Raw genomic sequence first — 15,006 nt, forward strand, 5'->3', positions numbered from 1 at the left:
TCCCAATCCTCAGCCCCACAAAAATACATTACCTTGACAAAGTTAGGGCAAATATATATTTAAAATAGTATAAAACTTCCTTTTAAACTTCTAGGCAAAAGAAAAAAAAAAAGAGAAAGAAAGATAGATTCTGGCTTTCTAGTTGTTCTACAGTAATATATCATTACTAAATGATAAAATTCTAGAAACTAAAGGTCACCACTTTTAAAAGTGACAGAGAGTCTTACCATAACAATTTTGCTACAAATCATTCTTTAAGTCCTTACACAGACAACTCTGCTTTCTTAAACCATGTAGCTGCCTCTAATTGAACAATTTCAAGTACTTTACTGCGCAGATTTCCACCAAGGTGCTAGTGAGGCTGTCATCTCCCACTAAATGGCTCTGAACTCTCAGACACCTAGTCTGCAGCCTTTTTCATGAATCTTCTGTCTGCTAGCAGTCACTGCACTCTTACAGGCTCTTTGTACTCCCAACTCTAATACCTGTCTCTTCCCCACATATTTTAACATTACAGGCTAGAAAATCAGTGAATCAAATTTACTTAATTTAAACCTGGTTCTCAGAGATAGAGCTTTGGATGAGTAAATTAGATATTATACAGTAATAAGTTATCTTCCAAACAACACATAATGTACAGTGGAGGCTTCATATATGTATTATCCCATTTTAACTCTATTAACAACAAATGGGTCAAGGTAGGATGAATAACCTACCGGTTAAGAGTATAGACGCTGTAGCTAGAACTCTCAGGTCAGAGAGTTCTGCGTCTCAATTCTGGCCTTGCAATTTATTACCTGCAAATTCTTGAGCAAGTTACTTAAATCATTAGGAAACTTGCCCACAACCAATGATAGTCAATGATGTAACCAGACATAAATCTAAATGTTTTAACTCTAAATCTAACATCTTTTCGCTCTGACCAGTGTGGCTCAGTCAGCTGGAGCACCGTCAGGTCAACCAAAAGGTCGCGGGTTCAACTTCCAGTCAGAGCACATGCCTAGCTTGTGGGTTTGATCCCTGGTCCAGGCGCACACGAGAAGCAACCAAGCTATGTTTCTCTCCCTCTCCCTTCACCTCTCTCTAAAATCAATAAGCATGTCCTCTGGTAAGAATTAAAAAAAAAAACCCCTAACATTTTTCCCACTATACCATTCTGTCCCATATTTGTACAAAATAGCCTCTACTAATCCTCATCAATTTTAATGTACATACAAAATTTGGCTCTTCTCAGAGAAAAGCTAAGGCAGAAGTTCATTCTCATAATTTTTTGTCAGTCATCTATCTTCCTCCCGTTCCTTTCTAAGAAATCTCCATTTTCCCCTTTCCTTCCTGTTTTTGTACTGTCATCAATATCAATAAGCAAGTGAATACACCTCTTAAGGAGATAGGGATATCATCATATCTCTTTCATTCTCTCAATTCATCGGGTGTTTTCTGAGAATATTCAGCAGGGCAGTTCATATCTCAGAGGCAGTCTAGTGGTGTGCCAGGAAAGAAGGTAGAATTTTTAAAGCAAGAAAGATCTCACTTCAGGTTCATGTTCTAACTCCCACTGGACTGTGCTATCAAGGAAGTTCTTAATCTCTTTGGGCCTCAGTTTCTATTTCTGTACAATTATGATAATCTCTACACCTCACAGGCTGAGAAAAACAGATCAAAAGAAACATATATATAGTGCAAAATTATTGTCTAGGACAGCACTATCCAACAGAACTTTCTACAGTGATGACAACTTTTTTTTAAATCAAAGCTGTCCAATACAGTAGCCACTAGCCATATGTAGTTACTGAGGACTTGAAATGAGGCCAGTGTGATGAAAAACTGTATTTTAAATTTTATTTAATTTTATTTAATTTAAATAGCCATATATGGCTATCATATTGGAGAGCACAGATGCAGTAGGCACTCAATGATAGACTTTGTTTCTTTTTAAACAAGTGAATAAAGCTCTTAAGGAGAGAGGATTACCTACAGCTCTTTTGTATTCCCACTCAGAACCAAAGTGTTCCATAATACTTGCTACTGCTAATGCCTAGTATTATGCAAGTAAAAGAAAATATACTACTATTTCTAAAAGCAGGTGTATGAGGAAGTTCTCAACTATTAACTGATTGCATATAGAAAAAGCAGAGTAATCTCTCATCTTCTGAAGTCCATTTATAATTATGATAAAACACAGTTTAGTTAATAAACTAGTATTCCTTATCCTGCTTAGCTAAATTATTTCATGAGAAAAAAGCAGTAAACATCATGAAACTAAATATAAACAGGTTTGGCATTTGTGGTTTTCTCTTTGGCTCTGTGTCTAAAGGTGTTGTGATCTGTCACTGTTTTTCCAGCATGATTCACAAAGCACCGAGGACTCATTTATGGAAGACTCTGCTCACCCCAAGTCTTAGTTTGCTGACCAAGATGCAATAACAGAATTATTATTTTTTTGCCTTTTTTCTCCCTGAAGGATGTTTTAGTATTTTTAAAAAATGATATGTAATTACATTTATACTGCTTTCATAACTTTCTCTCCCAGCCCTGCCCACCCCCCTTTTTTGGTCCATTTGAAATAAGGCCCCAAAGCCTATATAATAGCTCAAATTTTAAAATATAAAGTCTTGATCCAAGTTGTTAACTCCCAGGAGGAGTCATGAAGGTCCCAAAAAAACACTTTCAATATGTAAGCCTTTATAATTTTCATACCTATTTCTCAGGAGAACTCCTGAAAATGGATTATCATCAGGGATCAAAACAGGTAAACTTACTTTAGATGTTCACCAAATGTAGTAGTTATTCGATAGATGGCAGTTTTTAGTGATGCTCTAAATGCAAATCTTAATGTTTTATAAGAAGTGTCCACAAGGGTTCCTGAAATCCGAGGTGGTTTACTGGAAGCATGAGGAAGCTTGAAGTACTTGTCAACTGCCTAGAGCAAAGAAAGAAAACACATTAGAGCAGATTACAATGAAGGCCAATTTAGTCCAAAAGATTAAGGAGATTTTTTTTTCAGATAGACAGACAGACACATACTATAAAATATTTTGGATCACACACCACTTGAAAAACAATGCAATAGAAGTTCAGCCACTTCAGCAGTTACCTGAAAAAAAATCCTTTCTGCTAAAAAAAAAAAAAAAAAAAGCTATACTTCACAACACCCGTGAAAATGCAAAGCTGAGAAGTAAACCACAGATATCCTACTCTGCTTATGTGTAACAGTATGAGTCCTTTATTAAAAACCTTGGCAAAAACAAGGCCAAAACTTTACACTGAAGGTAAATAAAAGTCATTTACTTAACTACCTAATCTTCCTTTTTAATTCTAGATCATAAAGCATCTATGAGCAAAAATAGTCTGGGAAATAAAATTCAAAAGTGAAACTGATTTTATTTATAGTTGACAGAATTGAGATTTAAGTATATCTTTAAAGGCCAAAGGTAAATAATATCATTTTTACTTCGTATGACTACATTAGGAGATGACAGAAGTGAAAATAGAGAAGTGTAAGTCTACTCACCTATCACAGCAAAATGTCCAAGGGGACAAGAATTAATACTATAAGCCTATTATTTATAATAATGAATATAACCACCAAAATAAATACAAACAAGTTATAATGTTTTTAATTTCAAGAACTCTTTTATGTCATCTGACTTTTTTATTTTAGCATCCTATTTTTGTTTCAATGATGTAACATCCTCTCATTTCTGAGGATTTTGATTTTTTTTTTTTTTAATATGTTTTTGGTTTTTTGCTTGTTGTATCTTCTTCCACATCACCTTCCTCTTCTTCCTGTCTTTTGGTCTTTATCTTCTGCATTAGAGATCTTTATCGGAAATCTAGTGAGCCTTGCCCTGGCAGTTGGTTGGAGTGTTGTCCCAACATCAAAAGGCTGTGGGCTTGATTCTCAGTCTGGACACATACCTGGGTTTGATCCCCAGCCAGGGCGGATACAGGAGGCAGCTAATGTATGTTTCTCTCTCACATTGATATTTGTCTCTCTTTCCACCCCTCTTCCTCTCTCTCTAAAACAGGTCAATAAACGTATGCTCGTATGAGGATTAAAGAGAGCTGAGGGGGAGGGAAAAGAAGAAAGAAAGAAAACTAATTACCCTTGGCTCATGTCTGAGAGTGGGACTACCTGTCTGACCAAAAGTTCTGAGTAAGGTTCGATTATTGACAATAGCCTTCACAACAGGTGATCTGCATGGACTTTTGTGAGGTGAGCACTCAACTCAAAAACTTTAGGTCTTCCTTCTCGGATTGCTCAGAGTCCCAGGGAGGAGTTTTCAAGTACCCCAGTCCCCAGTGTTCATGGAGCCAGGTTGGAAGCAGAGCTTTTAGTGAAATACCCACAACTGTGTCGAGACTCTGTCAGTCCAGAGTCCTGGTGTTCTAACCTCTCTAGGGGATAAACTTCAATGACTGCGGGACTGAGTGGGGAGCACCAGCAACAGAGAATTTAGGGATCTAACTGGTTTTGAAACAGCTCTCACCTATACCTCTTTTTTTTGCTGCCTGTGTCTTCATCCTTGATTCCAGAGGTACTTGGTGCTGGCCCCACTAACAACTTTGGGTCTGCCTCTGAGATCTGCTAAGTCATTTATCTCAACCATCTGCTTTCCAGCTTTGAAAATTCTGTTGCTATTGTCTCTTCTCCTGTTTATGGATTTATGTCTTTTTAAAAGTCATTTTACTATAGTTTAGCAGAGTTTGGGGAAAGGAACAAGATTTGATACGTGTGTTCAGTCTACCATGATAACTTCAAGTTTAATCATTTATTCTTTCAACAATAACTTATAAGAATATTTCCCAAGACTGGGACATGCTTAGGATAATTTTAGGCACTATGGGAGGTGGTATTCCGTGATATATTTAAATAACATTAAATAGCACTGAATCACATTGGAAAAGTTACTTCCTTTTCAATTTTCTTGCAAACTTTCTGATTAGCTCTCAGTATACTAGGATAAAGTCATCATCATTTACCACCTTGGTCCAAGGGACACTTTTTACAATTTAAAGTTATTTTACAAACAGTTAGTGGGATAAAGAATGACAGGAAAATGTAAAATAATTTTATAGAAATATAAGTAAGAATATAAATATATTTCCTAGGTTTTGAAGATATACATATCTGAAATGGACAATATCCTTTGACTGCAACTCTATCAGCTATCATGCATAAACCTGGAATATACCCATCTTATAATACTGATTTCAAATTGAAAATATCTTCAACAGGTTCTGGTTTATCATTACTTCTGGTTATTTTTCTGCATCTGTGCCATCAAAATGCAGTATTTTTAAAAACTTTTAATAGCTTATAATTTCATTGAAGAGAGTTCGACCATTTTCTTTGCAGCACAATTACAAAACATTTTAATTCTTAGGTTTATAAAGACAAATTCAAAAGATTAATCCAGTGACTTTTTTCATTTTGCCATCATCCATGCCTTCTAATCACCTTTGTATACTTTCAGCATCAATCCACCAATGAAGTATATTAGGTAGATTTTGATGCACATGTATCACAGAATATGAACAAGTACTGTCATGTGTACTTTTAGCAAAATGTGATGATTCAGGTTCTTATTTATATTGTGGGATAAAGTTATTCCTGTTAAATGACCTTACCAGATGAGAATATCACATATACGTATTTCCTTTTCCTCCTTAAAAATATATTCTTCTGTCATCTATTCTTGAATTTTAGAAAATATACCTAGAATATTATCATTTGAAGATTTAATCTGAAATTCCTCTTTTATGATCAATTTCACCATCATCATTGAAGTTTATAGCTATTCTGTCCACTATGGTGACCACTAAGAAATACGTAGCTCTTAAGCACTAGAAATGTGCCTGGTCTGAATTTGTATATGCTGTAAATAAAAAAACACACAGACTTTGAAAACTTACTATTGAAAAAGGAGTATAAAATATCTCAATAGCCCTGGCTGGTGTGGCTCAGTGGATTGAGTGCTGGCCTGCAACCCAAAGGGTACTTGTTCGATTCCCAGTCAGGGCACATGCCTGGGCTGCAGGCCAGGTCCCCAGCAGGGAGTGCGTGAGAGGCAACCACACACTGATGTTTCTCTCCCTCTCTTTCTCCCTCTCTAAAAATAAATGAATAAAATCTTTTTTAAAAATTCTATAATTTATATTGACTACATGACAAAATGATAATATTTTAGATATACTGAGTTTAAATAAAATACATTAAAGTAAACCTCACCTGTAATTTTTAAATGTAACTACTAAAAAATGTAAAGTTACATATGTGTATTGTACTATATTTCTAATGAACAGAGGTGGTGGTCTGGAGTGCTGTTATCTGTCTCTTTGTATTCATCTTCTTATTTATCTAAATGACTAAAATTATGAAAATAGTATGTTATAATAAATAGTTATGGCGAAAACTATGGAGGCAGTATATGAATAGCTTAAATCTAGGAGATACTGGCTTATAATATTTAATGACGTGCTCCGTGGTTAGGAGAACTGAAGTACTTAACCAGCTGTGCGATTAAACAAGTATTGAGGCTCATTTTATGCCTTGTACATGGTTCCTGCACTGAAGACTCAGATCACACAACTGAGATCTCAAATATTTAGTTAGGAATTATCCCAAACAATGGAAAGAGTAAGCAGTGAGTATAATACACCACTGAGCAATATACTCTCCAGGAAATATAATAAATTCCATGAAGGCCTTACATTGGCCCTAATATAAATTTAAAGAGGGGCTGTCCTATGAAAACAGGTACTTTTTGCCCATTTATATTTATATGCCGTAGTATATGCACAAAAACCAAATGAAGAGAAAAGTCCAGTTGCTCTCCTGAATGTTTATCTACCAGTGTCATTAACAAATGTTCACTGTGCAGAGCCTTGAAAATTCCTGGTTTCAAGGATCCTACTCATAACCTAGTTAACACAAAAGTTTACTCTACTAAAGCCAAAATCCCAAACAAATGCTAAGGATAAGAGCGGACCTTATTACTGGAAATCATGACTACAAAGCAGAGTTTCTCAACCTCAGGACTATTGACATTTTGGACTGGAAAACTATTATGAGGGCTGTTCCTGTGCAGTATAGGCTGTTCAGCAGTATCCCTGGCCACTACACAAGGATGAGAGCAGCACTTCCCTAGTTGTGAAAATCAAAATGTCTGAGACATTGACAAATGTCTCCTGGGGAATAAAACTGCCCCTGGTTGAGAACCACAACTACAGAATAAAAATAATATTAGATGATGATGATAGCCAAGTACCAGTGAGATGCTACTAAGGCAACGTCCCTACCTCTACTCCAACAAAGACAATCAAGTAAATGGACAATTAAAATGCAATGCAATAAAGTACTGAGACAGGGGTTATAGGGCAGAGCCAAGTAAATGGAGAAAAATGTGTTCTAGGAAAAGAAGGAAAGAAAAGACATCATGTACAGAGTTAGAGTTAGGTTAAGAAAATATATTTAGGAGGAAAAACTGAATAGTCCATGGTGTTTACTAGAGCAGAGGGCTCATGGGATGAACAGGAGAGCGGCTGGAGTCTGAATGAAGAATCTCTGCCAAGAGTTAGCAGGGACAAGAGACTGCAGTAATAACTCAGGTCAGGAATGTTCCAAGCCTGCAGTAAGGTCAATGCAGGAGGGATGGGCAAAACAGAATGGATGGGTGCTGAATGTGGGACTGATCCCTTGGGGTTTTGCCATATGGTAACAGTTCAAGTACAAGGGGACAGGGAGTAGAAAGAATTAGTAATAAAATGATTGTGACAGACATAAGGTCTAAGCTGAAGAGGAAAGACAAAGATGTAGGAGGGAGCTGATAGAGGAAGTGAAAACATAGGTAAGGACAAAGTACACAGAAGAAGCAAGGGCATGAGAGGCCTGTGTTTGGAACAAGGGCTCTTACATGAGCCCACAGATCTATGGGTAAAATTCAGGGGCATGAACTTTAGGATAAAAATTGCATACTTATCTTTACTAGAGGACAGAATCCTGGAGTTTTAAGCTTTGGAGGTGGAGAATTCAGAGGACAATGAGGCCAGGATGATAGACTTGGGATGAGACTGAAGGGTATATAAGAGTAGTGAAGAGGAAGAAGTCAAAGAACTGTGGTGCCAAGGTGTGGGAAACAGCCATCCACGTGGAACCTGAATTACTCATTATAATCAATCTGAGGATTGGCCAAGGGAGAAGAGATGCCACAAGCATCACACAAGAAAGAGTTTTATACTCAGTACCAAACCACCAGACCTGTTCTTTGCTCCTTTTACCGCTTCCAGTTCTCAAAAACTTACTCTGCCTCCTTCTACTCTGCCCCTCAAAAGTATTCTCCTTTCCAGCTCCTGTTTCAAAGTAAATAGGGCCTAACCTTTTGTCAAATCTGTAATTTCAACCTTTCTAACCAAAGGTATCAATAACTATAATCAAATAAACAGATTGCTTTCCTTATCATACCTACCCATAATCAACTATGAAGAAGAATTAAGAATATTTATAGTGGGGAGGTAAGAAGAAAGTAATCTGGGTACAGAGCATATCTGGGCAGTGTGATCCCTATGAAATCAATTGTTTTAACCAGCATTTTTAAAAAATGAAATAAAACAGAAAACATCAGAATGCAATGCATATAGTAAAAGGTAAGTACTATTCTAAGAATCTTTTGTTCTTGACTTGAGGTGGTGAACACACAATACATAGATGTATTATAGAATTACATGAGACCTACATAAATTTATTAACCAATGTCACCCCAATAAATTCAATTAAAAAAGAATCTTTTGTTTGTTACTTACACACATACATATACATTCTAAGTCTAATGTAAAATAAATGTGCCACAAGTCATGGTTCAGAAAGTTTCAAAGCCATGGTTCCACTGGTGGACCATTCTCTCTGAAGAGAACCCCATGTGAAAATAAAAAGCCCTCAAGGAAAAATAGGGGATACAGACCTGGAGCTCTCCCAGGCGTCTACTATACTGCTAATGCCCTTCAATCAGCTTCATGTTCAAGTGCCAGCTCTGCCTCCTATAAGACTTGTGTGTAAGAAAGTCACTGTACTACCAAGCCTCCCTCATCTATACAGTAGAGCTAAAATACTTCCATCTTCATTATTTCACAAGATAGTTATGAGGATCAAAAATAATGATATGAAATCGCTTTGTTGACTATAAAACACTGTGTTGTTATTGTCATTTGAAACTACAAAACTAGAGCGATGAAAAACAAACTATGCTATGAGTAGCAAAAATACGCCCAAATCATTGTTCCCCAATTGTGTAATTAGATAAGCCAAATATTAGAAGTTGTGAAGAAATACTAGGATATTGTTTCTTTAGAGAAAGGTAACTAGAAAAAGAGGACAAATAAGGAAACATGTATGTCTTGAGTGACATACATGAGAAAGTGAGCATAAAGAGAATTCAAAGCAAAAAAAAAAAAAATCACTGGTTTTGATGGGTAACTTTTGTAGAGGTAAAATGAACTGTGAAGAAAGGAACAGTGAAGCATGTTATTTCTTTGTATCTTTAATTGCCTCCCAAGTCCAAAAATGTACCAATCATTATCCTTCAAGCCTAGTTCAGTATCACCTCCTCCAGAAAACCTACTGCACACAACAGCCCCTACCTCTAAATGTCCCTAGCACTAAGTGTTCATATCTCATATCTGACATACACCTAATATCACTAGGCGGTGTAAAATGTAGTACCCAACATGAAGTAAGGAAAGGCAGCCAGCTGGAAAGTAAGAAGTATACATTTTATTTTTCTGCCTTTAAGTCTAAGACTAAAAAGACCTATTAACTTAAAACTATACACCCATCCTGATGACAGGGAATCCACTGGCCTCAACTCTATCTTTCTCAGCCTCTGGCCAATAGGTAACTTATTATCTTCACAGGTAATTTAACGACAGGTCACTTTCAGTAGCTACACATTGTGTAAGGATCCAAACTTGTAACCCTAAACCAAACTGCAATCTCCTAAATAATCTGTTTTTTTTAAAATAATCTATTTAATACCAGAGGTATAGCCTATGGGTTTAATATATGTACTTCCTTTCTCTGTTAACTACAAAATCATTATTTATCCGTGAGTTAAAATTCTCTCTTCCTAGTCTCCCTTAGATTGCAATTTCCTGAGGGTGAGAACAGTACCATTATTTTAACTTCCAACATATGTTTTGTTACTCAATAAATATGATGATACATAAAAAACAAAGGAAAAACTGGGCTTGTATGGCATGAGGAGGAGGAAAACAACCTTCACCTCCACCCAGCCCATATATTGCCTACCTCCTGCAGCATCAACAAAGTATTAAGAATTGCTGGTAGAGTAGTCTGGACAACTCCAAATCTATCTTCTGTAAATGATGCTGCTACTAAGTGAGACAGACCTCAAGGGGAAAAGAAAAAAGTTAAAAGTGAAGTAAGATTAGGCAAATCAATTTGCAATAAATTATATCTGTTTGATAAAGGATTGATAATCTGAATATATAAACAAATTCTAAATAAAAGAGGTAATACAGTAGAAAAATGGGCAAAAGACCAAAAGAGGCACTAGAAAGATGCTCAACTTTCCTACAGTAGTCATGAATAAGATATAGTCTGTCTGTTTTATGTTCTAGTAGGAAAAATGTTTTTTAAATATTGTATTTGCTAGTGTTAAGTTCTAGGAAGAAAAACAAAGCATGATAAAGGAACAGAGTGAGGGATGTGAGGATACTTTTATTAAGTAGGAAAGGCCTCTCTGAAGAAGTATCATTTAAGCTTTGAGAAGGAAGTATCTATAATATAGAGTTCTTTAAGTTTTCATATTAAATACGGTAAAATATATTAAATAAGTTACATCAACATAAATTAAAAGTAAAAAACAATCTATTAATTACAGTTTTTATGAAGTAAAGATATACAAAAATGCCAGGCTCAGTTTTTTTGTTTATATGAAGTCTGTCCAGAAAAAGCACTGCCATTGTTAAAATATTGAGAACTGCGTGACATCATATAACCTAGCTGCCAAGAAGACTGGACTGGAATGAGCATGAGTGCACAATGACAACTTCACTGTACAGTGGGAGCAGTAGACATCGTGAAGTGAGCATGTATGCTGTGTGGCCATCACATTCAAAATGACTGAGTAAGCAGAGCAACAATTCTACATCAAATTTTGTGTTAAGCTTAAACATTCCCCCACGGAAACTATTCAGATGATTCAGAAGGTCACAGCTACAGGCAACTGGTGATTGGCAGCTTAATTATGACAACATGCCCACTCATGCATCACATCTTGTGCACAGTTTTTTGGCGAAACATCAAATCACCCAGGTGACTCAGCCCCCCTATGACCCAGATTTGGCATCCTGTAATTTCTGGATTTTCCCAAAACTAAAGCCACTTTTAAAAGGGAAGAGATTTCAGACTGTCAATGAAATTCAGGAAAATGCGATGGGGTAGCTAATGACAACTGGGAGAACTGTGTGAGGTCCCAAGGTACCCACTTTGAAGGGAACTGAGGTATCACTGTCCTATGTACAATGTTTTTGTATCCTGTCTCTTCTTCACTAAATGTCTCTATTTTTCGTATTATATGGCTGGATACCTTCTAGACAGACCTCATACACAAGGAAAACTTCTGCCCAGATTAAAGTACACGTAAATATTTAAGAAAAATAATCTATATAAAACAAAGATATAAAAACATACCTGAAAATTCAAAGGTTGAGATCAAAATCCAGAACTGACCTTTCATGGATTACACTTCAATATTTAACTGATTATAGTTTCAGTTCACTGAAATTGCTTACCTTCCAAAGCCCAAATATGCATTTGGGCATCTGAAAAAACAGCCTGAATGGAGGCCTCTGGGTGCTACAAATACAAACAAAAACACTTAAATAAGTTCCCCTGGGCAAAAACTCTTACTATTTCATCTATGCATCAACTATGCATAATCAACTTATTTATCAACTATGCAGGCTAAAACAATAGAACGTTCTAAACTGCATCTCAAGAATTAAAATCTGAGCCCTGGCTGGTGTGGCTTAGTGGACTGAGTGCCGGCCTGAGAACCAAAGAGTTGCCAGTTTGATTCCCAATCAGGGCACATGCCTGGATTATGGGTCAGGTCCCCGGTAGGGGGCGCATGAGAGGGAATCACACATTGATGTTTCTGTCCCTCACTTTCTCCTTCCTTTCCCTCCTCTCTAAAAATAAATAAATAAAATCTTAAAAAAAAGATTTAAAATCTGAAATTTTTATACAATATGATCTAACTGCAATAAAGCATTCTGCCACCAACTTTCTATGTGACCCTTGTCAAGTCTCTAAATCTCTGTGCCTCAGTTTCTCACTTAAAATAAGAGACACACTCAACCCACCACAAAGGATAAGTATAGAGATTAGAACGATTATAAAAGCTTTAAAAAAAAAACAAAACTACCTAAATATATACTACCTCTCTTGAACTGTCCTCCCTCAATCTTACTCCAAAGAAGAACCACTCAACCTTCTTTTACGTAACAAAGCCAAATAGTATGGTGCAACAATTGGCACATTTAAACAAATGCTGGCTTTAGTAATGCAACCAATGAAGCCTATTAAGTACACCAGCATGTTACACTTCTCAACATCAAAGGGCAATGCCCATAACTCCATATCATACAATAGAACCATTTGCAAAATTAGAATCAAAAGTAGCTGTTCACTTCCAAGGAAAAAGATGATGTTGTTCAGCATCTGCTCTGCACTTTCAGGCTATGTGCCCTAAGGCTAGCTACTTGACCCCTCTGAGCCTCAGGTTTCCTTATATGTAAAATGAGAACAAAAAGATAACTCACAGGAATGCTGTTAGAAATAAATGAGGGAACTTAAGAAAAAGAGTTCTCTTCATCCTTGTGAAACAAAGCACTAAGTAAAACTTCAGATAATCCCTCTTCCTCTTGATGGAAGACACCTTCCTCAGGGGTCGAATAGTTTCCCCAAAGCTCTGAATAGCCGAAGGTAAATTATTTTTTAAAAAGGTCATTGCTGGGGGGCTGATCTTCCCTGCCACCATAATGAATAAAAGTTTCAAGAGCTTGAAGTCATTCATTGTTATGTGTATCTATACCCTATCAGAGCTACTTAGATCTCTCTCCCCACCCAAGTATGACTCCCAAAAAATAAAAATAAATAATGTATGTCAATGCAAACTTTTACTTGCAGGCATAATTGAGTACAGTATTAGCTAAACTACAGTATCTTCAGAAAAAGAGAAACTAGATTAAAAAAAAACTAAAACAAAACAAAAATTCCTTCCCCAACATATGGACAAAGGTTTTGCTCATCAAAGGATTAGTTAACACACAACAGCTGTAGCCAGTGAAAACAGGAATGAATTTTTAGCTTCTGCAACTGAGATCTACTTTTCTATGGCAGCAGGATCGAGCAGCTAAGAGACGAGTTGGAAAGTCATTTAGCTCGTGGCCTGAATTACAACTTTTTATCTACACAAGTTTAACATCTGCAATCTAATGCAGTCCTCTCTCTCCTGAAGAACAAATTGGCTACAAAGATGTTAGCAGGACCATGAGCCACAAAGGACTGTCATGGATTTGCTCTTTTTGCCGGATGGAGTTGCCTATCAGCACAAAACTGCCTGCAGTCTACTGATGCAGGAGGCCAAATGTAGTCAAGCCCAAGGAGGTCATTGAGGTGAGATGTGAGGTGAGAATGGGCTGCTATGGTTAAAATGGAGGTTTAGTGAAGCACTAATGCAAAAGCTGTTCAGCTTGCTAGGATCAAGCTAAGTATTTAGAAGTGAAATCCTATCTGCTATTTCATTTCTTATTTCATTTCTTCTCCCCCATCCCCATTCCCAATGCTATAACTACATATTCTTACCTTACTGAAAAAATACATTATCAGCACCCGTTTTGACAAGAAATTCTTAATCTGAGTTGGAAAAAAGAACACATGTACAGTTTTCAATTCTAGTCAAATATCATACATTCTCAGATTCTTCCAGATAATAACTTAAAAAAAATACCTTCCACATTATAGAGAACAAACAGTATTTACAATGAACCATGTAAGGAAATAGCTTTATACTATAAGTTGGATAACCAAGATAGGACAGGCCATCTAACCTAAATTACATTCGCATGTACACATTAACCTCCAAATTAGAGACCTGTCATAATAAAAGGAATTCTAAGTGGTTCTAATAATATTTTCTAAGACCACATTCTTTCTCAATTCTCCACAGCTGTCTTGCCCTTTAACCTCTTAATACCAAAAAAGAGCATGTTTTCCCTACTCCCCTCCCCTCATCTTCAAATCTTAAAATGTGGAGTGGTTTTCTACTAGTTGACATTTACAGAGAAAATTTCTTAGTATTATTATAAGCTGACAGTATTTAAGGCATATAAGCATATTGGGCACTGAAGTCCATAAAATGTCTTCAGTTCTTCCCTCTATTAATTAATCCTTCCATTAGTAAATGTTATTATTCCTCCCATCTTAAAAGGTAAAACCCTTTCTTGACCCCTCATCTTCCCCCAGAATTTACCCCATTTTTCTCCTCCTCAAAACTCCTGGAAAGATCCGGCTTTTCTTATGGTCTCCAATTCCTCTCCCAATCTCTCCTGACGCCATGCCAGTCAGGCATGCATCCCCACTTCTCCATCCAATAGCCCTTGACAAGGACTCAGTGACCTCCACATTTCTATTGCAACAGTTCATTATCAGTTTGAATCTCATGATGTTTATTAGCAGCAGCATCTGACACTTCTCCTTGAAACACTTTTTTCTTGGTTCCCTTCTCACTGCAATGGCCACTTGGTCTCCTCTACTATCCCTCACCTCCCAGACCTTTATTTACTAGAGGATCCCAGTTCTTGCATCTCTTTTCTTCTGTATCTACACCCCGCAAGAGTTTTCTTGGAGTCTCATGGTTTTAAATACTGTCTATACTCTGATCACTTCCAAATTTACATTTCCATCCCAGAACTTTCCCCTAC

The 15,006-nt window shown here is 36.6% G+C and overlaps 1 protein-coding gene across 1 annotated transcript in view; it reads right to left on the reverse strand.

Moving 5' to 3' along the window:
- NDC1 (NDC1 transmembrane nucleoporin) overlaps positions 1 to 15,006 on the reverse strand; it is a 44,110-nt gene that overhangs the window by 2,966 nt on the left and 26,138 nt on the right. Inside the window, exons 14-17 of the mRNA XM_054573331.1 lie at positions 13,889 to 13,939; positions 11,812 to 11,875; positions 10,304 to 10,404; positions 2,760 to 2,920 (exon numbers count right to left, since the gene is read on the reverse strand). Of these exons, the coding sequence (XP_054429306.1) occupies positions 2,760 to 2,920; positions 10,304 to 10,404; positions 11,812 to 11,875; positions 13,889 to 13,939 (377 nt within the window). The remainder of the gene's footprint in view (positions 1 to 2,759; positions 2,921 to 10,303; positions 10,405 to 11,811; positions 11,876 to 13,888; positions 13,940 to 15,006) is intronic.

The sequence above is a fragment of the Pteronotus mesoamericanus genome, unplaced genomic scaffold (assembly GCF_021234165.1).
Source record: "Pteronotus mesoamericanus isolate MK-2021 breed Mesoamerican mustached bat unplaced genomic scaffold, CSHL_Meso_final contig_105, whole genome shotgun sequence".
NCBI classification, from domain to species: domain Eukaryota; kingdom Metazoa; phylum Chordata; class Mammalia; order Chiroptera; family Mormoopidae; genus Pteronotus; species Pteronotus mesoamericanus.